General features: G+C 50.0%; 1 protein-coding gene across 7 annotated transcripts; it reads left to right on the forward strand.

The window, feature by feature from the left end:
- The first annotated feature begins 7608 nt into the window (after positions 1-7608).
- Positions 7609-25417, forward strand: ARL14EPL (ARF like GTPase 14 effector protein like). 7 transcript variants are annotated; one of them, XM_051844104.2, is made up of 5 exons: positions 7609-7704; positions 8516-8625; positions 18815-18919; positions 20986-21125; positions 23868-25413. In XM_051844104.2, exons 3-5 carry the CDS (start codon positions 18824-18826, stop codon positions 24088-24090), a joined length of 459 nt encoding a protein of 152 aa, XP_051700064.1. In that variant the 5' UTR covers positions 7609-7704; positions 8516-8625; positions 18815-18823; the 3' UTR covers positions 24091-25413. The 7 variants fall into 7 exon arrangements, with proteins under 7 accessions (XP_051700064.1, XP_051700065.1, XP_051700066.1 ...); XM_051844105.2 differs by having other exon boundaries at positions 7666-7704; positions 8520-8625; XM_051844106.2 differs by lacking the exon at positions 7609-7704 and adding an exon at positions 7731-8355 and having other exon boundaries at positions 20989-21125; positions 23868-25417.
- The last annotated feature ends 571 nt before the right edge of the window (positions 25418-25988 follow it).

Consider the following 25988-nt stretch of genomic DNA (forward strand, 5'->3'; position numbering starts at 1 on the left):
GCCATAGGGTATGGCATTAACTCAGTTCTGGTGCTCCTGGTTACAACAGGGCAGCTACGGCAAACCATTCCCACCCAGACTTGTCATGTTGTCTTCTTGCATGTCTTGTTTTTGTAGAATGTGGGTAAAACAAAGATCTCTGACTTACCTCGGAGTGAGACTAAGAATTAAGAAACAGGGTGTGGAAAGCCTTTAAAGACGCTTAAGGGAATGCACTTTATGGCTTGCTCTCTGTTGCTTGTAAAGAACAAGGCGGCTACAAACTAAAATGCAGCACCGAAGTTCACTTTCGCATTCACTTCTCGAGGATTCTCCTTGACTCTCAGTGACAGCCATGACGCCACCATGTGGACAAAGCAGAGCACAGCCACGTGGGCTTGGCTGTGGGCCGTAGAGCAGAGATTTTATTTTTATTATTTAGGAATGTGCATTTTAGGGCGCAGCACACCCCCATGTCTTCAGCTGCTGTGTGGAGATGCTGTCCTGTGTTTCCTTCGTCGTTGGTCCATCCCATCTGTCCACAAGCTTGTCGGCCCCTGTGTTCTCTGCACATGGAGGCTGGCACTCAGCACCTGAGTCAGGGGATGCCAAGCACAGTGGACCTTGCTAGGAAAGCACAAGGCAGGTTTCTCCAGAATGTGTGTTGAAAATTCAAGTCCCTGGGGCTGGTGCCATGGCTCACTTGGTTAATCCTCCACCTGCAGCGCCGGCATCCCATACGGGCACCGGGTTCTAGTCCCGGTTGCTCCTCTTCCAGTCCAGCTCTCTGCTGTGGCCCTGGAAGGCAGTGGAGGATGGCCCAGGTGCTTGGGCCCTGCACCCACATGGGAGACCAGGAGAAGCACCTGGCTCCTGGCTTTGGATCAGTGCAGTGCGCCGGCTGTAGCAGCCATTTGAGGGGTGAACCAACAGAAGGAAGACCTTTCTCTCTGTCTCTCTTTCTCGTTGTCTAACTCTGCCTAATAAAAAAAAAAAAAGAAAAAAGAGAATTCAAGTCCCATCATATCTTAGTGTCTGCAAAATCAAATACCCAAATAGTAAATTTCTCTAAATATAACAAAGACTTTTGAATAATATCTATTTTTTCTTACTTGGTGAGTGTATTCGTTTATTCCAGACAAGCATTGTACTTTAAAAGATTTATTTATTTGAAAATCAGAGTTACACAGAGAGAGGAGAGCTGGGGGGTGGGGCTTCCATCCGTTGGTTCACTCCCCAATTGGCTGCAACAGCTGGAACTGTGCTGATCCAAAGCCAGGAACCAAGAGATTCCTCTGGGTCTCCCACGTGGGTGCAGGGGTCCAAGGACTTGGGCCATCCTCCACTGCCTTCCCAGGCCATAGCAGAGAGCTGGATCGGAAGTGGAGCAGTTGGGTCTCGAACTGGCACCCAAATGGGATGCCGGTGCTTCAGGCCAGGGCGTCAACCCACTGCACCACAGCGCTGGCTCTCTACCTTGCCTTACACTTTATCATAAAAACAAATAATTGTTGATTGATTGCTGTGATAGCAATAAGGCAGTAACATTGGGGTGGATTTATCAAAATGGCATAAATACTTTTTTCACCAATGAAGCCAGCTTACCTGTTAACGTCCCAACTAAGAAACAAATTTTCCTACTTAACTGTTTACTTTATACCATTCATCCTAAAACCAGCTGACAAAATTTACAACATACTCATGAGTTTTCCATTTGGTGTTAGAGAATGAAAATTTTCCTCCCAGTGCTGTGCTTCCCTCCCGCTCGGAGCCGACCACTGAGTCTCCTTTGTTGCTGTGCAGCTGAGCACAGAAGCTGCAGCCTGAGGTTCAGGGTCATCTGTGTGAACGCTCTGGGGCCAATCTGAGGCGCAAATCAAGAATCCGAGTGAGATAAGATTTAAAAGGGTGCTCCTCTCGGCTGCTTCACCTGTCTCACTCTTCACCCCAGTAAATGCACTTTTTTGCCCTCCAAACTTTAGCGGGATTCCGATGTCCCAAGCAAAGCCTTAAGAGGGGCTCACAGGTAAACGGGAATCCTCCTACACACAGTTACGCAGCATGGTCAGCATTTGAAGTCAGTGTGGCCTCTGGCTCACTTTCCTCTCGACGTCAGCAAGATGGGTGAAGATCGAGGTCACTACCCACCTCTTCAGGTCATCTGGACCCTCCAGAACCAGAGCAGGTTGGCGTTTACTCCAGGGTGAGCCAAGGGCAGCTGTGGGGGCCCGTGATCCCTAACGGGCAGGAGAGCAAGGAGTGCAGAGAGAGGAGCTCACAAGGCCCTCAGAGTCCAGGCAGCCCAGTGGCGGCAAGCCAGAGCCAAGCAGGGTGAGGAGAGCATCTAATGAGAAAGGGGGTTCACATCCTTGTTGGGTAAGGAGGGAGTCTGGATTTGGGGGGTCTGTGGCCTACCACGATGCACTGCAGCCAGAGGAGGGCGAGGAGGGCGTCCACACTGGAGAGATGAGAGGCAGAGATGAGATCTCAGTACCATGAAGGTATGGATCAGACAATAAAGCACATAAAATGATAACAGGATCCGGGTGTCTGCACTTTGGAGAAGACATTCAAAAGGACGGGATGAGAATGAACTCTTCAGGTTGGAATTGAAGCACTGGTGTAGACTCATGGTCCTCAATTTGCAGTTATATGAAGCGTGTAATGCCTGTAATGTGTGCGTGGATCTATGTTCTGATCTCTCTCTATAGACATACCTAGATAGAGGCCCTAACTTTTCCAGCAGGAGTGTCTGGCAGCACCAACCCCTTGTCAGGGCTTGACTGTGTCTCCCCCAGATTCACCTGTGTGAGCTCTAACCTCCAAGGTGAGGCCGTGACTACCATGATGCGATTACTGCCCTTACAAGGAAAGGAAGCGACACCAGAGCACTCTCTCCTCACACACGTGTCCTGAGGAAAGTCCCCGTGAGTGCACAGTGACAAGGTGGCCGTTCACAAGCCAGGAAGAGAGCCCTCACCAGGAACCCAGTCTGCCTGCCTCTTGAGTGTGGCTTTCCCAGCCTCCAGAGTGGCAATACAGAAGTGTCCACTGCTTCAGCCCTCGTCAATGGTGCTTGGTCAGCCCTAAGAACACTGGGCATGGCTGGTGGCCAGCCCATTCTCCGACTGCTGTCCTTCACTGAGAGACCGGGGCTCCTGGGGAAAACAGCTGATTTCAGGACTGGGGCATGGGCACAACTAGAAATGGAACATCTTTTAAAACCAAAAAGCAAGGAAGGGGCTGGTGCTGTGGCGCAGTGGGTTAACGCCCTGGCCTGAAGTGCCAGCATCCCATTTGGGTGCCGGTTCAAAACCCGGCTGCTCCACTTCCCATCCAGCTCTCTGCTGTGGCCTGGGAAAGCAGTGGAGGATGTCCCAACTCCTTGGGCCCCTGCACCTGCATGGGAGACCTGGAAGAAGCTCCTGGCTCCTGACTTGGGATCAGTGCAGCTCTGGCTGTTGCAGCCAACTGGGGAGTGAACCAGTGGATGGAAGACCCCTCTCTCTCTCTCTCAACCTCTCTTCTCTCTGTGTGTAACTCTGACTTTCAAATAAATAAATAAATCTTTAAAAAAAAAAAAAAAGGAAGTCCTCAAAGAATGATGGGGACACATCACAAGGGCACAGGGATCAGCTTGAAGGGGACCCCTCCCTGCACTGGCCAAATCTGGGAAAATTTGAGCAGCATGATAAAGACAATAAGGGAATAAAATAAGAAATGATGACTTCTTATTTACCTAAATCATGAATAAACTCAAATTTTGTTGGCAAAAACGGTATTTTCATAATTTAAAAGTACTTTCTCAGAAAATCCTGACTCAGAATGAGGGGAAAATGAGTAGCTAACAATTTTGGAGAAGCCTGGCAACGTCACCTTATCAGTGTTAACATCATCATGAAGGGCTAAATACAAATTCTCCACTTCATACGATGAAATGACACAGAGTCCTCTCCAAAAGTGAAAAGGTTATGAGAGTCAAGGAAAGACGGAGGGCTTGCACCGCATGGAGATTAAAGATAAATGACAGCAATGTGAGATTCTGAGTCAGATCCTTGTGCTGTGAAGAACGTCACGGGGGCAACTGGAAAAACTTCAGTCGAGCTGAGATTCAGATATCAGAACTGTATTGGAAATTAATTTGCTGGCTTTGATCACAGTGTTGCATTCATGAAGCAAATACCCTTGGTTAGAAACGTACATCAAGGGGTGACTGACACATAAGATGTTCAAGTTGTCTTAATGGTTCAAGACAAAAAGTTACTGTTACAAAAAGTCAACTTTCTACAGGTTTGTAATTAATACATTTAAAAATAAAGTTATTTGCTGTTAGATCTACAATACATTGACTATTATGTGAGAGGCAGAGAGCTGCATGTGAGCGAGCGCGTTCTCACCATCTACTGTTTGATTCCCCCAAACATCCACAGTGGTTGGCGGCTGGGTGGGGTCAAACCCAGGGCTGGGAACTAAATCCAGGCTTTCCACTTGGGAGGTAAGGATCCATGTATTAGAGCTGTCCCTGCTGCTCCAGCGTCTGCGTTAGCAGGCAGCTGCAGTCAAAAGCCTGAGCCAGGTATTGAACCCACATGCAGCCTTATGGGACACCATCAGCTTACTGTAGGCTAAAGGCACACCAAGGGCTGCAATACAACTGTCTTTCCAACCGCCTTTTTTATCCCACTTTTTTCTTTCAAAGTTGGTGATAGTGATTGCTCAAGTTACCCACTAAGTATTTTAATAAGCCCAAAGTGGAAGTACAAGTTGTCCTAAAAAGCTGAATTTTATATTTCAGTCAATATTTTCCAACTTACATCATCAGAGGAATTAGAAACTTTAAAATTTTTATATTCAAAATTAAGCACATTAATGCAAAAGAAAGGTAAATCATTACAATTTGAAATAAAGTTTTCCTGAAAGACATGAATTTATAGCATTTATACTTCTGAAGGTATCAAAAGTTTACATAGGGTCCTTTCGGGGAAGACCTTCATATATCTATATAATACAGTCACAATGGCAACAACCTGACTTACTCCATGCTATGGTAAAGGGTTTCCATTTCACTTAACTGGTGATAACTGGTGTGTAAGTCTAGAAATGGTGTTGTATACAATAACTGATACATAGCTATTTATTCTTTTTAAAAAAAGTTTATTCTGTTTGCAAGGCAGAGGTACAGAGAGCAAGAGGGAGGGCGAGAGAGATCTTCCATCTGCTGGTTCACTCCCCAGTGGCTGCAACAGCCAGGACAGGGCCAGGTTGAAGCCAAGGGCCGGGAACTTTGTCTGGGTCTGCAGTGTGGGTGCAGGGGTCAAGGACTTGGCACTGTTTTGCAGGCGCATTGGCAGGAACCTGATGGAAACGGAGCAGTGGGATTCGAACCGGCCTCTGTAAGGGATGCCAGCATGGCAGGTGCCAGCCCTGCTAAATATTCTTGAATGTTAGTATCTTGATTTAATGGAGGCAAGCAGAAAAACTCTGATAGGTACACATCATCACTTCCTTTAACTACTTCACTGGAGAAAAACATGGGTAAATTTTATCTGCTCTTGTTTTTTAAATGGCTATCCTTGGGTTACAATTTCAAAATAATAAATTATAGACGTTTTAACAGAAGCCTCCTACCCATGCTTTATTCTTAAAGGCCTAACCTTTTTGGAAAGGTTATTTGTGTATCTGTGTATGTACGCATATTGTGGGGAGCAACCCGGACTAGACTAAGTTACTGGAATTAGGACTTATTCTATGCATCTGCTCTCCCACAATATGGCGCTGAGAAGGGAGTAAGAACTTCTACGCAGCTGCCTCTCGCCAACTTGAGTGATGACCTGCAGGAGCTGATCCTGCTCCTGATTGGAGGAGAGCAGCGTACTCGGCGTGTGGGCAGCAGAGTTGGGATTGGTGGAAGAGGACTATAAAGGAGGAGAGAGACAACATGCACCAGGAACATCTATCTGAGGGAACACCTGTGCAGCCCCCGAGAGAGCCGGCCGGGGGTGTGCCGCTCCCCCGCGGAAGTGGGGAATGTGGCAGGGGGAACCGTCCTTCCACAGAGGTGGAAGGGACGGTAGCCAACCCGGGAAGGACCAGCAGCCAACCCGGGGAGGGCCGAGCAGACGAAAGAACAGCGCAGGGTCCTGTGTCGTTCCTCCACGAAGACGGGGAGCGACAGCATATAAGACATACTGTGTGTGTGTCTTCCCCGGTTTTAGAGGAAAACAAACTTCATTTGTTTTCATCTGAGAAGGAATCAAAGAGAAGTAGCACAGCGCTCGCTCCTGGGAGAGGTGGTCAGCAGGGCACAGCAGCACCTGCCGAGGTTGCGCTGTGTGGTGGACTGAGCTACGCAGCATCAGTACCCGTCTCTGTCTCAGCATCCCCCGTGAGCCAGTGCATCCACACGGTCTGTCTGGACGAAAACCCAGACCAGTTTCTTTCTTTGTATCTGATAGAGATTTTACTATTAGGAAGTTGCTAAGTGAGTTTTGGAGAGGCCGGCGCTGTGGTGCAGCAGTAAAAGCCCTGGCCTCCAGTGCCGGCATCCCATATGGGTGCTGGTTCTAGTCCCGGCTGCTCCACTTCCCATCCGGCTCTCTGCTGTGGCCTGGGAAAGCAGTAAAGGATGGTCCAAGTCCTTGGGCCCCTGTACCTGCATGGGAGACCCAGAAGAAGCTCCTGGCTCCTGATTTCGGATCGGCACAACTCTGGCCATTGTGGCCATCTGGGGAGTGAACCAGCGGATGGAAGACCTCTCTCTGTCTCTACCTCTCTAACTCTTTCAAAATAAATAAATATTAAAAAAAGAAAAAAGATGAGTTTTGGAGAAAGGAAAAGCAAACGTGTCCCGATTACACAGCTCCTGGAGACGCTTCCCCTCAGGGCTGGGGAACAGAGCACAAAGGCTGGAATCTGCGGCAGGGGGGCCTTGCAGCAGGGAGAGCAAGACCCCGGGCTCACCGATCTCGCCCACGTGCCGGTGCTTCAAGTCCAGAATCTGCCCTGCCCAGCCAGCGTCCTCATTCTCTCCCTAGAGACCTGGTGAAGCTGTGAGCTCAACTGGTAACCAGGGGCCGAGCGGCTCTGACACTGAGCACCTCCCACTCGCGGGGGGCCTCCCGTGCACACGGGGATACCCCCCCCCCCCATCTCTCGGCACCGACCGCAGACCACAGGTGCGCGCTGCCCAACCCGGGAGGCACCGTCCGGCCGCAGCTCTGAGGCCCACCTGGGGAACCTGTCCCTGGGCTTCTCCGGCACCAGTCAGAACCGAGAACCCGGACGGTGTGAGCTCAGTCATAACTGGAGAACCGAAGAGACAGACAGCAAGGCAGCCAGGAACCGCCGGAACACGCAGCAGCAGGGCAGGTGGCGGCGAGGGGCCGGGTGGGCGCCCTGGCGCAGGTGCCCGGGGACCCGCGGGGAGCGGGCGCCGGACTCAGATCTCTGGGGGGCTCAGGCCGGCGGGCGCTGCGCTCTCGGGGGGACACACTGGGCTGGGCCTGCGGACTGGGCCCAACAACCACTGCCCAACTAGCCACAAACCAACCGCAGCTGAGCCGAGCAGGCCGCAGCGGGAGCAGGCGGGAAAGGGCCGGAAGCGGAAGCGCGCGCTCGCCCCGCCCCCTGCCCCGAGCGCGCGGGCGCCCCCTGCTGGCGGAGCGCGCGCGCTGCGGGCGGCCGGGAGGGAACCCCGGGCGTGTGAGGTAGCCGCGCGCGGCCCAGGTCAGTGCAACGTCCGGGCCGGCGCCGCGGGAGGCCGGGCGGCGGGGCGGCGGGGCGGGCAGCGGAGGCCTGCGCGGCCGTCCCCTCGGGCGAGCCGGGCCTCAGCGCGCTTCCCGCGCTTCCCGCGCACGCTGCCTGCCGGGGAGGTTTCCAGAGGAGGGGGCCCTCTGCGAGGCGGTCGCCGCGGTCCGCAGGCGTGGGTTGCTGAGGGCTCTCGGACTCTGACACGGCTGGCCCCGAGCGGCCGGGTCGCCGTCTCCATTCCCGATTTCTCTGAAAATCACAGACGCTGCGCAAGTGCGGTCTGGAGACATCCGCTGGGCATAAACTCTCTCTGAGGGTTCGAGGGCGGAGTTAGAGAGAGGAGGCCAGACGGCGGAGGCCGTCCATCCGCTGGGTCACTCCCGAGTGGCCGGAGCCGCGGGCCGGGAAGCGGCTTCCTCCGGCTCTCCCACGCGCGTTCGTGGCGGCGCCGCGCCGACCCGAAGCCAGGAGCTTCTCCCGGGCCTCCCACGCAGGGTCTGGGCCCAGGGACTTGGGCCATCCTCCACGGCTTTCCCAGGTCTTGGCTGAGAGCGGGACCGGAAGTGGAGCAGCTGGGACTCGAACCGGCGGCCTTATGGCGCAGCGCTGGCTCCAGTTGATTTAAGGGTAGCGTTCACTGAAGTACTTTCTTAGTTTCCATAAACCATATACAATATACATATAAACCATATATGGTTGTATAAATGAGTATTATAAATGAGAATTGTACATGTCAGAAATGTATTTACATTATAAATTATTTTAAAATTTAATATCTGTTTGAAAGACAGAGACCTCGCATCTCTTGGTCCCCTGGTTCATTCCCCAAATGCCAGTCACACCCAGGGCTGAGCCGTGCTGAAATCAGGAGCCAGGATCTGCCGCCAGGATTCTCAGGTGAGTGGCAGGAATCCAGGTACTCGGGGATGACCTGCTGATGCCAGGGTGTGCTTCCGGGGGAAGCTGGAGCCGAGGCCTTAACCCCCGGGGCTTGCATATGGGATGGGGACATTTCTGAAGCAGCCTCTTAACCACACCGCCAAACACCAACCCTGCACACACGATAAATTCTAATTTCAAATGCCACATTTGTGAAAAACATAGCATGAATATGTGGATGTAGCTCAAATCAATGTCCTTATTGATGCTCTCTTCAAAAGTAGTAATTTTTATCTTTTTGGGTGTTTTTGATATGCAACTCTCCTCCTCTGAGCATTGCTTTTCTCAGAGGCAAAAGAAAAATATTTTCCTGTGTTAGGGTTCCCGGTTCTCCCCCCCATGCCCTCCCCTGCCAGGACCTCTTGGAGGTATCTTCCGGATCCCATAGGTGTTGATGAAGTGTGACTACTTCTTGACTAGGACAGCTCCCAGGAGGGCTGGGGCCGGCCAGGGACAAGGAGAAGGCCCTGCCTGGCTCTTGCCCTCCCCGTCCTGCTTTAGGTAAAACAGCTCCACTTGGGTTGGTTTCGTGTATTGGAGTTGAATGCAGAGAAAAATCTTTAAAACCGTGTTTGAAAGCTGGTGGATGACCTTTCTGGGGCTGGCGACATGCCGACTCCCTCTTGTCCATGCCTGGTGACTCCTCCACCTGGCCTGTGTTGCTTTGCAGGCTCTGGGTTTCGCGTCACAGAGGCCCTCACCTCTGAAAGGAGTCTCCTTTCACTGAGACGGAAGTAAACGAATGGTTCTTAAGGGAGAGAATAATTCTGGAGCCAGCCTCTGTTTTGTCTTATTCCAAGGGTGCCCTGCACCTGGTGTTCTTGAGGTAGGAAGGCCTATTTTTCTTTTTTAAAGCTATTTTAATTCTGGGTTAGGGTTTTTGCACCATCTGCTGGACATATTTATTTCGCACATATGAGAGAACCATAGGTTATTCGCAGAAGTCATCTTTTCAAATATTGTTAATTATCTAAAAATTATCAAATACATGTTTATTATAGGAAACAGGTGGATACAGGGAAAAGAAACTATAAAACAAACATCCAAGGCTACTTGCTATTACTGCCTAACGGTATTTCCTTACACACACACACACACACACACACACACACACACGAGAATTACTTTCAGCACAAGCCGGAGATGAACGCTGTTGATTTAGGTCAAGGTAGAAGTAGAGAAGGAGGCCCTGCCGGTCAGAGGTTTGCTTAGGGTGATCGCGCAGCCAGCTGGCACCTTAGGGTTTCCTTTGCTTATCATGCGAAGCAGGACTCTTTGGCTCCAGTTTAAGTGGGTGGGGAGGGAAGAGCTGGGGGAGATCCTGAGATGATGCCCCATAGTGCTGAGTTTCGCGGGAAACAGGTTGGGTCTCCCAGTTACTGCTTCTGGTTGAAATTATGCTGTTCATGCTCTCTGCTAGAGGATCCGCGTGAGCACAGGGGCTGATGTCTGCGGCAGGAGCTACAGACACCCCGGGGCTAAGGGTCTCGCCATCCTGCCTTGAGGCGACAGGGGTGTGGCAGGGGAGACAAGTCTGTGAATGGGTGCATTCCAAGACTCCCCGCCCCCATGGGTGCATGAAACCCTAGCAGTATCAGACTTTGTCTCTTCAACACAAGCACCGCAGTAACGTCCTAGTTGATTTGACAGTGAAACCATCTGATAGCAGCTAGCAGGTGGGCGATGCATGCAGCATGGAGACACTGAGCAGGCAACGAATCCCACTCCAGGCAGCCTGCAGCAGGGCGGCCGGAGATTGCGTTACCCTGCTTGGGACAGCACACCGCCTGAAAGTTAAGGATTTCAGTTTCAGACTGGCATTGCCCACAAAACAAACTGCAGATGAGTAAGGACTCCTGAAACTGGGATCGCACTTGGAGACCGAGAAGGGGACGGGGTGTCCTGACCCGTCAGCGGGTTCCCCAGGGTGGTTTTCCACACACATACTCAGTGAGGCAAGTGTAGTTGGGGGCTGGAGTGGCGACATTCTGGCGTCAGGTGAAGGGAGTGCTGCAGGGAAGACGAGGCTGGGAAGGCAAGCCTAAGTCATGCCACTGGGGGCACGCCTGGAGGACCCCAGGGCATCAGAAGTGTCTCATAGGTGGCAGGTGACCAGTGTCTCATGATAAGGAGGTGGCACCTCTGTGGACTGGAGGGACTGAAGGCAGAAAAACCAAGTGCCGTTCAAAGTAGGCCTGACAAAGATGGGAGTGTCAAACCGGTGAAGATGCAATGCACCCAGGAAATGGTGCCTAATCTGAAGCACAAGCGTGAATCATTAGTGCTACGTAAGTAAGTCTGGGCCCAGCTGTGGAAGTAATCTGAGAGCAAACGTGGGTCCCTGGATCTTTAACCATACTTAGGACCTTCCAAAATTTTCCTGCACAACCTCAGAGGCCAAACCTGCAATCCCTTGCTTGGAACTTCAGCCCCCCTGGACAGGCTCCTGCAGGTCCCTGGGGCATGAGAGACCTATCGGGGTAGCAGTGGAGACAAAGGAGCGCATCCTTGGGCACACTGCCCTGCTCTTGGGGGGCCAGGCTAGGGAAAGACAGCCGGTGGCATCAGCTCTGCAGTCACTCTTCTTGATGGGCAAAGGGCGGAGCCATTTCAGACTCAGTGTAGCACTAGGGGTGAGTGTGAGCCTACTCTGGGCGCGTTGGTGGGAAACCCCCAGGCCCCTCTCCCCTCGTCCTGCAGCGAGCAGCTGTCTCAGGAAGAAGGACGTCCACGCAAAGGTCACAGCAGGTGGGAAAGGGCCAGAATGAAAACTGCAGACTGGCCAGGGCAGAGCAGAGCAGGACATGGGGAGCCGACTTCTTCATGGGATGAAGCATTGAAATAAGAGATGAGCTCAAAGACAGAGGCAGGCTAGGAGAGAGGACGGAACATAAGCTGAGCAAGTGCAGAACTGAGTAATGAAGTTTATATCCTGAAATGTTCACAGCAAGGGGAAAAGGAGCAGAAACCCCAGAGCTTAGCATATGTCTTAGGACAGTAGAAGAGCAAACGTACCCAGTGTTCTTAGGAGGATTTGAAATGGAAGAGAGAGAAACGGAAAGAAAACTGAATTCTTTGAAAAGATGAACAGACTCTTGAAAGAGAGAAGGTATAAACTGTCGTGAATAAAAATGACTTAAGTGACCCAATGATATTGATCAACAAGTTCGTGCTAATAAGTGACAGCTTGGGAGAAGTGGTGAAGTTCCTAGAAAAATCTGATTTACCAAAACTATCTCACAAAGAAATGTTTAAAATTCTCTACGTTCTCGAGTTTGCTTTCTGGACTATAAAGTGTGTAGATTCCTGTAAGCACATAACATTTCCACAGAACCATTCCAACAGTTGCAGCCTGTTACAGGATTTTTTGATTAAAGTTGTTGCTTACATTTTCACTCCTAACTTGCAGCTGTACAATCCAGCAGTTGATACAAGATTGACTTTTTTTTTTAAGATTTATTAATTTATTTGAAAGGCAGAGTTACAGAGAGGCATAGGCAGTGGTGGGGGGTTCTTCCATCTGCTGATTCACTCCCCAGATGGCCTCAACAGCCAGAGCTGATCTGATCGGAAGCCAGGAGCCAAGAGAGTCTTCCGAGTCTCCCACCTGGGTACAGGGGCCCAAGATCTTGGGCCATCTGCTTTCCCAGTCCATAGCAGAGAGCTGGATGGGAAGTGGAGCAGCTGGGACTCGAACTGGCGTCCATATGGAATGCTGGCACTGCAGGTGGCGGCTTTACCTGCTATGCCACAGCGCCGGTTCCAAGACAGATTCTCGTAGTGAAATATTTGTCAACTTCTGTCATCTCTTAGTCTAAATTCACTAAAGAGGAATTACTTGGTTAAGAAGATGCTGATTCTAAAGCTTTTGTTACATGCCAGATGGCTAGAGTGTTCATTGAAGGCCTTCGTGCTGGAGAGAACAGCAGGCACAGGTTGAGAGGCAGCAAGCAGATGTGTCCTGAGGAGGGAGTCATTCCATGAAATATCAGTATAGTTTATTATGGAATTAAATTAGTAACAGTATTAGCATAATGGTGATGCCATCAGTAAACTTGAACTGTTAGCCCACATCTCATGCTCACTGCTGCTCCTCTCTGTCCAGGTCACAAGTTGTGTAAAGTCATTTCAGTCATTTTCCCAAAGGGAGCCCCTGGAGGTGCTGAGAGGGTGTGCTGCTTCCTCCCCCAGCTCAGGTGCTTGTAGTCTGGGTAGAGACAGAGGCTATTGTGATACGCTTTGATTTCACACTGCCTAGCCCCACCCTGAGCTAGCTGGCTCAGAGCAGCTCTCTGCACCTGCCGCCTGCCCTAGGCTCTTCCAGCTCAGAGCAGCTCTGTGCACCCAGAATCCCCTTTGCACTTCCTGTCAGCCTGGAGTTCCCCTGTGCATTTTCAAGACTCTTTCACAAGGCACCTGTTCTAGGGAGCCTTGCCTGTCACCGCTGCTCTTCCATTTAACAGTCTTTCCCCGCTCCAGTGTATTGAGTGAGGCACAGTTGTGTTTGCCACATTCTCGTGTACTGTTTGGAGAGCCCAAGTGTCTTACTTGTCTAAATGCTTGCTGCGTGAATGATTTGCAGAGTAGGTGTGATTGGTACCCTGCAGGTCATCCATGCTGGAGCCACTGCACCTGGCTTGGGTGGTCAGGTCCGTTGGCTTCTGGGTTTCCAGGGTGATCCACATGTGCCTTTCAGAAGTACAGCCCGTTAGAGCTCCCTAGCGGCACAGTGCCTTAACCAAACAACCACCATAGTGCAACTGCAGTAGTAGTACCCAGAAAATGGGGGTTACTCTCGCTGTGGTTTCCGTGAGAGGATTGGGCAGGCCCAGTGAGAGCTTGTGAGCAGCTGCAGAGGGAGATGCCGACAGATTTGGCATGACAGAGCTCGAGGTTCCTACTGTACCCCTCCCTGGAGGCACTCTCAAAGGCAGTGGCTTTTCAGTTACTCCATGAGGCTCCCCTACAACATATAAACGTACTAAAATTATTTAGCTGCAGGAGCAATGTCCTAGAATCCCCTTCTGTCTTACACGAAGGGGTAAACACAGAATTCCTGACGTCTGTGGGAGTATGAAAGCAAGACAAATTCAGTAGGAAGCATAATTCAAATTTTGCATTTCGGTCTTTGCTGGGTTAGTGACCCATGGTATAGTGCTTCCTCTTCGTGCTTGGCAAAGGCAGCTGACGTCCTCCCTGAGGTCGCAAGAGTGAATGTCCCACACTCGGCAGTGTGCTGTGCTGCTAAGCTGTGAGGTTCCATGGCTTTTTTCACTTTGATGATTTGCTGGTGACCTGAGGTATAACGGCAAGGAAAGTACTCCATCATGATTGGCATGCGTCAGTTCAACCCCATGTGCCAGGGGCCACTGTAAGGATACGTGTGTGTGATTAAAGTGTGAGTCCTCTTGCCTGGAGCTCCCTCCGTGGATGAGTGTGAAGTGCTGTTGCTTCCCCCGTGAACGGTGCCTTAGCCACGATGCTTTTGCAGTGAGCAGTGAGCAGTAGGCTGCTGCTCAGTAAGCGGGCTCACTGAGTTCACAGACATCTTCCTCATCCTGGTCTCCCAGCTGCGCAGTACTCCGTGTTTATCACGTGTGTGTTTTATTTGCCTACTTACGTGTGGACAATCCAGGATTTTGCAATGGTAAACAAAATGGCCATGAATAAGCTTGCGAGTTGTGTTGCTTTTAAGTACAGTGCGTGTTACAAATTAACCTACAGATAGCTGCAAACTGATGAAATGGTACAACTCACAGCATAAATAGTTTACTCTCTGAGAACTCATAGGTCAGCTGAGGAGCACTTTAGTATATGGATCCTTCACTTGAAAAAGCAAACAGCTTCACGTGACTGTCAGCTCATTCTCTGGAAAACTGGGAACTGAAGGGAAAGAAACACCTTTTCTCTGTAAAATTCACATCAGAAATGCCGTGAATTCTGGACTAGCAAATTCAGTGGGGTATTATTATCCTTGAGAAGTACTCTTCCATTTTTAAAAATTAAATTATTATCTATAAGAAAAATACAAAGTTTTCTGAAGACTTACTACATAAATCATTAGTTCAAAAACCATACTATATTTTGCTTGAGAAACCTGTAAATACTACAGGATAATAATTTTGTATGGCATATTTTCTTATTTAAATTGGATAAACAATTCAAATTTCCATCTTGAGGTGCCCTGTTTCTTAGCTTGCTTTTTGTTCTATTTATATTTTCTCTATTTGAAAGGCAAAAAGACCGAGAAAGAGAGCTCCCATCCTCTGGTTGATTCCCTGGATGCCCGTAACAGCTGAGGCTGGGAGCTGTGAACTCAGTCCAGATCTCACGTGGTACTGGGGACCCAACTCTGAGCCGTCACTTTTTGCCAGGAAGCTGGAATGAACGGAGCCCGTATTGGAACCCAGGCACTCCAGCGTGGGATACAGGCATCCAACCCAGCGGTGTAGCTGCTAGGACACGCCTGACATGTGAATGAAAAAACAAAGGTGTTGGCTGGGACAGCCTTTAGGTTGGTTACAGTCCTTATCTTCTAGAAGATTTTCCTCAGCCCGCTCTTCAGCTCACTGCTGCCGTTGCACTTGGTGCTTGGTGTGTTTGTTCCTCCTCGGGGTCGCCGTAGAATCGTGCGTGACAACAGCAACGAGTGCTTTCTTCTCTCAGTCCTGTAACTACCGAAGCCAAATGGCGGCCAAAGGATACATTTTTGTAGGAACAATCTGCGAGGCTTTGCGCCTGCCTTGAGTTTTGTCAGTCCGTGCCTGGCAACATGACACAATTTTGATTTTGCAAAATTTACTGGGTAATCTCGAAAACACAAGAGTGCCTTTGTGAATAAAAAGTTCAGATCTGAAATACTTTCTGGAACCATCTAGAGGTTTTGCCTCGTTGCTGGAAGGATCACAAGCTTAGAGCAGAAGACTTCATTTTCTTTTCTTATTCCTTGAAGGAAGTAATTAGGAACCAAGAGGTGGTTTTTACCCTTTAATTTACAAATGAACAGAGCATGGATTAACCTGGGAGTGGTTAAATGACTCAGCACTTAGCTTGAGTCCCAGTGGCAGAGGACAGTGTTCAGAGGGTTTTCATGAGAAACTGACATGTTTCTTAAACACGACTTAAAAACCTCATTTTCTTTTTGGGACAACACAGTTTTTCCTAAATTGTTTTATATATTTATATATAACGTGTGTGTTTATAGTGTGCTGTTCACACTGAAGTACAAAAATATGAAACAATTTGGTATTAATGAGTTAAACATTTGAAGTCAAGCTGTGAGACTGAGCGCTGGAGTCCAAACGCCGCTCTAGATGAACTGCTTACTGTGAATGAAAGCTGGGAGATGCATTACCATGATCTGTGATGTTAGCGTCCTCATGGTGGAAGATCCAGCCTCTGTTCACGCCCTTCCCTCCTCCGCTCTCTGTCTTACTCCTCGCAGCTGTTATTACAAAAGCTTGAAATTGTACCAACACCTTTGAGGCCTTAGGATTTTTCCCTTGAGGGATCTGTGATTTCTCAGCAAAACAAAGGAAGCAAGGAAGTGCGTGCGGTTTCTCTTTCTTTCCAGGTCTTCTCCTTCTCTTTTGTCCAACTTACAGGTAGGCGTCTTGGGTCCTTTCTCTAGACTCCTGTCCTGCGTCAGCTGACGGGCCCCTCTCCTGTGGAAGCAGGGAGGGCCAGGCCCGAGGCAGCCCACCCCTGGAAGGAGATGCCTTTACCAAGGGTGGGCTCTGGCCCTGATGCCCTGCTCGGGGAAGAAGAGGCAAAGCGAGCCGCGGAGAGCTGACCTGAGTGTTGCAGTGTTGCTGTGTTAAGGTTGAGAGTGGAGGACAGCTGGGGCTTCCGCACTGCCTTGTGGACTGCTCTAACAATGGAAAGTGAGAAGCGAGCACGGAAGGGCCGTGCGGCTCTGGGAGGAGGAACCTCCACACTCCAGTATTTGAGATGAGTGCCTGTGAGGTATTCATCTGGGTAATGCTGAGTGTACCTCCTGCAGCAGTGCTGAAAGTGGCCAGAGGTTTCTGTTTTTGTTCACCCTTCAGGGAAGAATGTGGATGTATAATGCAAGAGAGTTGTGTTATGAGTAAGCTTTAATTAGAGAGGCCTTGTAGGTGCTGGCCTGGGACTGACCCGGGTGGACCCTGTTGGGGGCTGGTTTGAAAGCGACCCCAGATTATGGCATTTGTGGCATTGGTAGTGGCAGCTATGTGGTTGCAATGGGTCCCATACATTTTCTGCTGAGTGCATTTTCACATTATTTTAAGCATGTTATATGTGTTTCCACATTATTGTATGTTGAGCCCCAGAAGTTGTGTGTGTGTGTGTGGCGGGGGTGGGGTGTATGGTGTAGGAAAACACAGCTATAAAAGTATCTGTGGGTATCTGGCTGTTGTGACTGAAGTTGCTTCTAAAGCATTACCTTTATCTCACATCACTCTCAAGGCTCAGGTCAAGGTTGCTTTCCGTCCTTACAGAGCACACGGCAGTGGGGATTCTTTTTAGAGGTTGCCGAGCAGTCCTGTGGCTTTGGGAACGGCTGCCTCGGCTGGGAGGGAGCGGCGAGGGACTGACTTAATTGACCACCTGCACAGTTGCTGGCTCTCCACCAAATATGCCCCTGGTGGGATTTGGCTCACCCGGCAATTATCTCAGTGGCCTGTCATTTTTAGCAAGTGTAGGAACCAAGGCTAGGGATGGAGTGAGATTGAAATAGCTTGACTCTGTTCACTGGTGTGTCTTCAGGTCTAAATATTTTTCAAGGAGTGTCTTACAGATAGTGTCTCTGCAAAAATGGTTTTATTTGCTACTGACTTACAGTAGAGACCAACTTCTCGGCTAGAATTTCAACTTTTTTTTCACTTTGATGATTTGCTAGTGACCTGAGGTATAATGGCAAGGAGAGTACTCCATCATGATTGGCATGCGTCAGTTCAACCCCATGTGCCAGGGCCACTGTAAGGATACGTGTGTGTGATTAAAGTGTGAGTCCTCTTGCCTGGAGCTCCCTCCATGGATGAGTGTGAAGTGGAGACCTGGACCTGCGGTCGCTTCCCCCGCTGACCCAGCTCCTGAGGCCTCCACTGGGCCTGCTCTGGGGTTTGAAGGGCAGCGTGTTCATTGTTGTTTAGTGGATCGTTTAGTCAACAGCTCCTGTGTGAAAGCCACTACTTAGTGCCCATAGGCTGCTGTTCAAGCTAAGAAACAGTGATCTATTCCCATGCTGGGGAGTGCCTGGCTACGTAGGGCTATTTTCTGAAAGCGTTTTCAAGGGTGACTTTACTGGCAGGTAACTCCTGTGAATTAAATGTGTCCCCCTCCCCACCCTCAAGTTCAAATGTGGAAGCCCCAGCCCCAGTGTAACTACTTTCGGAGGTAGGGCCTTTAGGTGATAACTGAGGGTGAATGAGGTCCCAAGGGTGAGGCCCTGATCCTGGGACTCATGGCCTTAGAAGAAGAGGAGGATGGAGATCTGTGTGCTGTGTCTTGTGTGCATGTGTGTGCACACACACGCACCCCACCAAGGCCTTGTGAGGCCACCTCGACTGGGATTCACACACTAACATGCTGTGCATATAGACTGAAGTATTTTTGAAGTGAATCATAGGCATTTTAGCAACTACATGTTACATAAAACTGATGGCTTCATTCAGCATAGATCGCATTAGAAATTTGTCAGAGAGCTTGAGTGAGCAGGTCATGGCTTCTGCAGGTGGCCTTGAATATCTCCCCTGAAGAGGAGGCGGATGAGGTTCCCCAGAACCCCTTAGAGTGTGTGGCTTCCATGTGCCTTCCTCTTTCCCCAAAGGAGTGAGTGTGAAGGCGGAAGAAGGCGGGGGGTCTAAGAGTTCCTAGGCTTCCTAAACAGGAGAGGGTGGACTCCAGTGAGCTGAACCAGAGAATCCTGTGATGCCAAGGCAGCGGAAGGCACAGTTCTCTTGTTCATGGGGCACCTGGCAGAGAGGAGCGTGAGTGTGGTCTGGGGGTCACAGGCAGGATTTAAGGGGAGTGGGAGCAGCTGGCTTTCTGTGCAAGGCTGGCTTTGAGAGAGATACGTGAGAGACAGCAGGGAGGAGTCCTAAGGTGAAGTTGCTGGGGATGTCTGATACTAATGCACGTTGCTTTTTTTCCCCAATTTTTTTAGCAATCAGAAATGAGTGAACAAGCAACAGAAAGCAGTTCCACTCCACAGGGACCCAGGGATAGAAATTCTCCTGAGAAAACCTGCCAAATCGGACAGAAGCAGCTGGTATGGAGCCTGGCCTCTGTGCGGTCTGGGGCGAGCAAGCAGGAAGCTGGGCCAGGCAGCACTCGTGGGAATGGTCTCTGTCCCCCCACGCCGGGACTCTGTGCTCCTCACTGGTCTAGGCTCACCTCCCCGTCCCCTCCTGCCTCTCATACCCCCTGAACTTAAGCCCAGTTTTCTCTGCAATAGAATCCTGCTCTCAGAGTAGAATACTGCTGAATACATTCCTGTGTTTCCCTTTATCAAGCCCTTATTCTGTTTTTATTATGTCGTGTCATGATTCTAAAACCTTGTGTGTTTCACTCCTCTGATCATTGTCACCAGATAACCCATTTATCAGAGAACCCCATTTAACAGAGGGAGAAACAGAGGCTTAGCAAAAGCAGGTACTGCTCAAGGCACACCAGTAGCAAGTGGCATTGCCGACACACGCCTACTGGTCAGCTCACTCCTGTGTCTCGGTTCTTAGCCCTGGCTGAGCTGCAGAGAATGCGAGAGTGATGGGTGGCACCAGGCTGCCTTACTTCATAGCTGCACCTGAATGCAGAATGGCACTTGTGAGGTTCAGTGTGAAAGCAAATCCATAAACACACATCAGGGTGAAAGTTTAAAGCAATGTGTTTATTATTCTGTGCCGAAAGTGATTCAGCCAAATCAGCTGCAGAGCGGCCGAGGTGAGTTTGCTACTCACTCGTTACATCGGAAGTCCCACAAGGGAAGTGTCCCTCATGGATGGGCCAGCTCTGTTTCAGACTGCTCAGGTGGTTTTCTCCTAAAGCCCTTCTAGGCAATACCCTCATACCCAAAGTGTTACATGTCCAGAAGGAGTCATCGGGGCCAGCACTGTGGCGCCGCTCGGGTTACTTGGGTCACCTCTGTCACATCTCAGGGCTGCAATTTGAGTCCTCATCTGGCCCCCTGCTAGTGCACCTGGTAGTTGGTAGATCCCTGCCACCCTCACGGGAAACCTGGATGGACGTCCTGACTCCTGGCTTCAGTCTGGCCCAGCCCCGGGCTGTTACAGGAGGGAGAGCTCCCTCTCTCTCTCTTGTTTCACTCTGCCTTTCAAACAGCTGATCACAAATACACATTTTTTAAGTGAGTCATCAGGAGTTTATTGAAGCATTTTGTTGCCTGCCTTCCTGCTTAGGCCCCATTCCTAAGGGTGAGACTGAAAAGTTTCCCAGCACCCCAGGGAGTCACTGTGAGGCTTTTCTTCTTCAGGTGTGGCTCTGGTGGAGGCTGGACACTGTAGGTGGTTTCTGTGCCCTGTGGCAGCCCCAGGGGCCTCCACACTCCCAGGGTGGGAAGCAACTTTCACCCTGTCTCAGTCCCTGAATTTAGGGCAGGGCACGTGTGCTTTGGGTCTCCCTGTGCTGTGAGACCCTCGGCATGGGCTTTTCTAGCTAACAGGAAATTCTGACACCCATCCCCATCAGATTTGGGAAGCTGACTGGTGTTTTGTGGATATAAAAAGAGTTCTGTCCCCCTTGATTTTTTTTTTTTTTTTACATTTTTGTATGTGAGTTTTATAATTTTTTTTTTTTGTTCAGGAAGAATACCCTAATTGGGGAAAGCTCATATCGTCTTTTTTTTTAAAAAAAAGATTTATTTATTTGAAAGTCAGAGTTACAGAGAGAGAGGAGAGGCAAAGAGGTCGAGAGAGAGGTCTTCCATCCCCTGGTTCACTCCTCAGCTGGCCACGATTGGAGCTGCGCCGATCCAAAGCCAGGAGCCAGGAGCTTCTTCCAGGTCTCCCACACGGGAGCAGGGGCTCAAGGACTTGGACCATCCTCCACTGCTTTCCCAGGCCACAGCAGAGGGCTGGATTGGAAGTGGAGCAGCCGGGACTTGAACCGGTTCCTATATGGGATGCTGGCACTGCAGGCGGAGGCTTAGCCCACTACGCCACAGCGTCGGCCCCTCATATCATCTTTTGAAACTTAATCAGATGCACTGTTTCTCTGTGTAAACTGTAGTCATTTTCTTGTGTTATAGTAGTTTACAGAAATTTTATTTTAAGGCAGTATAAACACGTGAAGCTCTTCTATATTGTGTTCATTTCACAGCAGCAGATAGAGCGACAGCTCCGATGCCTGGCATTTCAGAACCCAGGACCCCAGGTGGCCGATTTCAACCCCGAGACTCGGGAGCAGCGGAAGAGGGCTCGGATGTCAAAGATGAACGAGTATTTTTCTGCAAAGAGTAAGTAAGTCCATGACCTGTTATATTCGATTTGTGGAACTAGGATGTGCGTTTTCTAACTGACAAAGCAAAGTGATTAAAGATCGCCTCTTTTTATGACTTAAAACTACCTCTTCTAAAGGACAGTAGTAGTGCATGTATCTGGAAATTAGCAAAGTCAAGTAGCAGCGTACTCTAATTCCAAATGAAGAGACAGTTTTTTTTTTTTTTTTCCCAAAAAGGGATTCAACAGCCCTGTACCAGAATAATAGCTCTGACAGGAAAGATGATTGCGGGAAGCAAAGGTGTCTCATTAGGGGCAGAAATAATAACAACCATGGGAAGAAGTCATGGTATCAGATGGCCATAGCACAGTCCCTGCTGCAATGATTGTTAGTGCATCCAAGTATAAATTAGCAAACCACAAAGGAAAGGTTGATAAATTCGACTACATCAAAATTAACAACCTGTGCCCATTAAGACACCCTAAAAACAATGAAAAACAAGTCACAAAGTGGGAGAGGTTATTTGTAGTTAAAAAAAAAATCACTGTCCAAAATAAGGAATCTCACAAGTCAATAAAAAATAATAAATACCGTAATGGAAAAGTGAACATAAGAGACGGGCTTTTCATAGGGAAAAAGGTAGCTCAGCATCAGTCAGGGTCCCGAGCCTCCTCCGTAAACGTGGAGATGTGCTGTGCCCCAGACAGGCAGAGCCCGGTGTGATCACAGCTAGGGCGGGACGCTGGCCCACATCAAGTGGGCAATGGTGCCCCCCACTGTTGGGAGGCAGCCTTGTGTGGCCCGTGTTCCTTCGGCCCTGACACCTTCACTCCCGTTGTGTGTCCTGGCACGAGTCCGACTCACAGATGTGAGGAACTGTGTTCAGGAGGTCCCAGCGTCACTGCAGCAGCAGAGAAAGCGGTGTTCCTAAAGCAGACGGCGTCCGCTGAAGCACAGAAGTCCCTTGTGTATTCTTGCAGTAGAATACGTAGAGCTGCATCTTCTATCACGGAAGCATCTCAAGTCAAGATGTAGGAAAAACCCAAACGACAAAAAAGAGTTGTATTTATTTGAAAAGCAGAGTTAGAGACAGCAAGAGAGATTTTTCCATCCATTGGTTTATTCCCCAAATGGCTACAATGACTAGGGCTGGGCCGGGCAAGAAGCAGAAGCCTGGAATTCCATCCTGTTCTCCCACATGGGGGCAGGGGCCCAAGCACTTGGACCATCATTTCCTGCCTTCCAGTACAGTAGCCGGGAGCTGGATCTGAAGTGGAGCAGCTGGATTCAAATCGGTTCTCAGCTGGGATGTGGGCATTGCAGGCAGCAGCTTAACCTGCTGCACCCACAGCACTGGCCCGGGGCCTGCTTTTTATTTAGTTAGTTAGTTAGTTTTGTAAGATTGATTGATTTGTTTGAAAGTCAGAGTTGTAGAGAAAAGAGGGTGAGAGGGCGGGAGGGAGCTGGGGAGAGAGATCTTCCATCTGCTGGTTCACTCCTCAGACGGCTGCAATGGACAGGAGCCGGGAGCTCCATCAGGTCTCCTGTGTGGATGGCAGGGATCCAAGCACTTGGGCCACCTGCTGCTGCTTTCCCAGGCTGTTACCAGGGAGCTGGATGGGAAGTGAAGCAGCTGGCACACGAACTGGTGCCCATATGGGGTGACGCAGGCTCCACAGGTGGTGACTTCACCCATCGCGCCACACACTCCGGCCCTGGGTTTGCGCCCTTTTTTTTTTTTTTTTTAAGATTTATTTTATTTATTTGAAAGACAGAGTTACAGAGAGAGGCAGCAGAGACAGAGAGAGAAGTCTTCCATCCATTGGTTCTCCTCAGATGACCGCAACGGCTGGAGCTGCGCCGATCCGAAACCAGGAGACAGGAGCCTCCTCTGGGTCTCCCACATGGGTGCAGGGCCCAAGGACTTGGGCCATCTTCTACTGCTTTCCCAGGCTATAGCAGAGAGCTGGATGGGAAGAGGAGCAGCCAGGACTCGAACTGCTGCCCACATAGGATGCCAGCAGCACAGGCTGAGGCTTAGTGTACTGCACCACAGCGCTGACCCCTGGGCTTGCTTTTTAAACATACATATGGTGGGGCTGGTTAAGCCTCTGTCTGCAGTGCTGGTATCCCAAATGGGTGCCAGTTTGAGTCCGGCTGCTCCACTTCCAATGCAGCTCGCTGCTAATGTACCCAGGAAAGCAGAGGAAGATGGCCTAAGTGCTTGGGCCCTGCACCCGTGTGGGAGACCAGAAGAGGCTCTTGGCTCCTACCTTTAGCCTGGTCCAGCCCTGGCTGTTGCCATCATTTGGGGAGCAAACCAGTGGATGGAAGATCTCTCTTTTTTCCTCTCTCTTTCTGTATCTCTGCCTTTCAAATAAATAAATCTTTAAAAAAAAGTGCTTATTAAAAGATAAATGAATATGGTACAATACTTGATGGCTTTCATCTTTTCTTGTTAAAATACTTGTATTCCAAGCAATGCTTTTAAAAGAGTGTGATTTACTAGGGAAAATCCCACTGAGAATAGTCATGGTTTAAAGGTTTGGAGCACCTGCCCGAGGAGGCCTTGGTCGCTCCCTGGAAGTCCTCAGGGGGGAGGACCTCCCAGCCTGCGGCACGCGAGACAGTGTTGCACGGGGCTCCTGTCCCTGGCGTCGGTCCCCGGGAGGATTCTGGCGGGGGCGGGGGCGGGCGGGCCGTGCCGGGCAGGCTCTCTGCCGAGACGAGAGACGCTCATGGCGTGGCTCCGTCCTCCGCAGGGTGATGAAGAAGTACAGCAGGAGCGGCAAACTCCTCTGCAATGACGCCGACCTGTGCGACTGCCTGGAGAAGAACTGCCTGGGCTGCTTCTACCCCTGCCCCAAGTGCAACTCCAACAAGTGCGGCCCCAAGTGCCGCTGCAACCGCCGCTGGGTCTACGAGGCCATCGTCACCGAGTCCGGGGAAGTCATCAGCGCCCTGCCCTTCAGCGTGCCGGACTAGACTCGCCTGCCCCTGCGCGCCGCGGCCGGCCTGTCCTCCGGTGCACGGCGGGGCCAGGGCAGGTGCGAGGAGCGCGCCTCCCTCGTGTCTCTCACGCTTCGGGGCAGGCTGGGGTGGGCAGTGATTCTAGAACCTTCTCGAATTCCTTGGCGTGTGACTGAGAAGTGCGACAGTGAGGGCCTCGCCGATACCCGTCTGCTCCATCAAATTTGATTCTCTTCTCGTGTTCTGCCTGAGAAAATGCAGTTGTAATACTTTTGGAAGTCTGCAGTGGAGAGCTCTGAATCATAAATTTATAGTATCTGGTTGTCCTTAGGATCTCGTATGTCACCATTCGAAATCACAGTTGACATTTGAACTTTTTTAAAGAAAAAAGACACTTGCAACTTTACACAGTATATCCACGGCCTCATTTTACTCGTGTATTAGTGACCTTAAAATGGATTTTGCTTTTGTATTTTACTGGTAAAATTGTACACTTAGGACTTGCATATCCTGAAAGTCAATGATTTTTTCACTTCAGGAGTAGTAGTTCCAAATTTTCTCCACAGAAAGGAAACTGGACTTGTTCTTTGTTCGCTAATCGAGTGTACTCATTCACAGGCAGTTGGCTGAACACTGCGGTGGGCTTTCCAGTTCTGAGACATTGTAGGAGGTTAGCCTTCCATGAATTCATTTTTTAGAACTCTTTTTACCCTAAGTCAGCGGTTCTCCTCAGGGCACCTGTCAAAGCCTCCATCTCCAGGCCCCACCCCTAGAATTCCCAGCTCGTTAGGATGGGGGCTCAAGAATTTGCCTTTGTAACAGGAACCCTGGTGATGTCAATGTCAGAACCACTTTTCCAAGTTGTATTAGATACATAGGTGGCTATTTAAATACAGTAATTTATTATGTTTTTAACAGGAATAGGAACATTTTGTTTGGAAATAAATTTGCAATGTTACAAATGGGAGTTTTCAGAGTTCATTTTTCCTCCATAATCAGAATCAAAAACACTTGTTTCTGCACAGTTGCCTCCACCGGGAAAGACTTCTGGCAGTTCTGTACCTGTTACTTGACAGCATAATTTAGGACAGAATCAGCCAAAACCTCCCAAGTCGTGCTGTGACTGCTGTCTGTGTGGTGAGAGAATTTAGAGTTTCCTCTTCATTGTTTTCCATAGGATTCCCTGGGTTTTCCGGATCCCACTCAGTTCAGCTCCGAGCCGAGCATTGTGCTAAGTGCTTCCTTCTCATGCCTCCTTTTAACCCTCACAACCCTGGGATGTAGGTAGAAAGTCTGCTGACCAGGAGTGTCCAGTCCTGAGACAAGGAGAGAGGGCCTGGGGCCAGCTGTGCTGACTTGCTCTGAGAGTAAGAATTATTTTGTAAGCGGTGGACCAAGGCCATCGTCAATAGCCTTTTTATTACAGAGTCCTTGTCAAGCCCACAGGAACCCTCGGGCTCACTTGAAGAGTGACCTGGAGGCTGCCCTCTGCCGGTGGCCAGGCAGGTGCAGGGGTGAGCAACATTTGCCCGGGGCCTGTTTCCACAGGGCCTGTGGCCCCAAACCAGACTCTTTTTGTGTTTGCTGTTTTGTTTTTTCACTTTTACAACAGGGACTCAGAGGGATAAAATGACCTGGCAACTCTGGCTGATGGGACACAGTCGTGTTCTTTCCAAGATGGAAGGAATGTCCCAAACTGCCTGATCCTAAAACTGATCCTAAAACTCATCCAGGTCCCTGGAGACCCACGGGTCCCTGAGCCTCAGGAGCCAGAGGCCCAGGGGGAGCCCAAAGCTTCCTTGTTTGTAAAACACATCGCAGCTCTGTCTCGTGATCAGGTGAGTGAGAAATATTGTTTCACATTATAAAGCGCCCTACTTTCATATTTTAACAGAACCCTAAGAAAATCAGTA

Source organism: Oryctolagus cuniculus, chromosome 6, assembly GCF_964237555.1.
Source record: "Oryctolagus cuniculus chromosome 6, mOryCun1.1, whole genome shotgun sequence".
In the NCBI taxonomy this organism is placed as follows: domain Eukaryota; kingdom Metazoa; phylum Chordata; class Mammalia; order Lagomorpha; family Leporidae; genus Oryctolagus; species Oryctolagus cuniculus.

Excerpts from the sequence above, each read along its gene's own strand:
- ARL14EPL (XM_051844104.2), top strand. The coding sequence starts at position 18,824 with ATGAGTGAACAAGCAACAGAAAGCAGTTCCACTCCACAGGGACCCAGG. Across the intron at positions 18,920-20,985 it reads AAATCGGACAGAAGCAGCTG|CAGCAGATAGAGCGACAGCT; the intron begins GTATGGAGCCTG and ends TTCATTTCACAG. Across the intron at positions 21,126-23,867 it reads TATTTTTCTGCAAAGAGTAA|GGTGATGAAGAAGTACAGCA; the intron begins GTAAGTCCATGA and ends CGTCCTCCGCAG.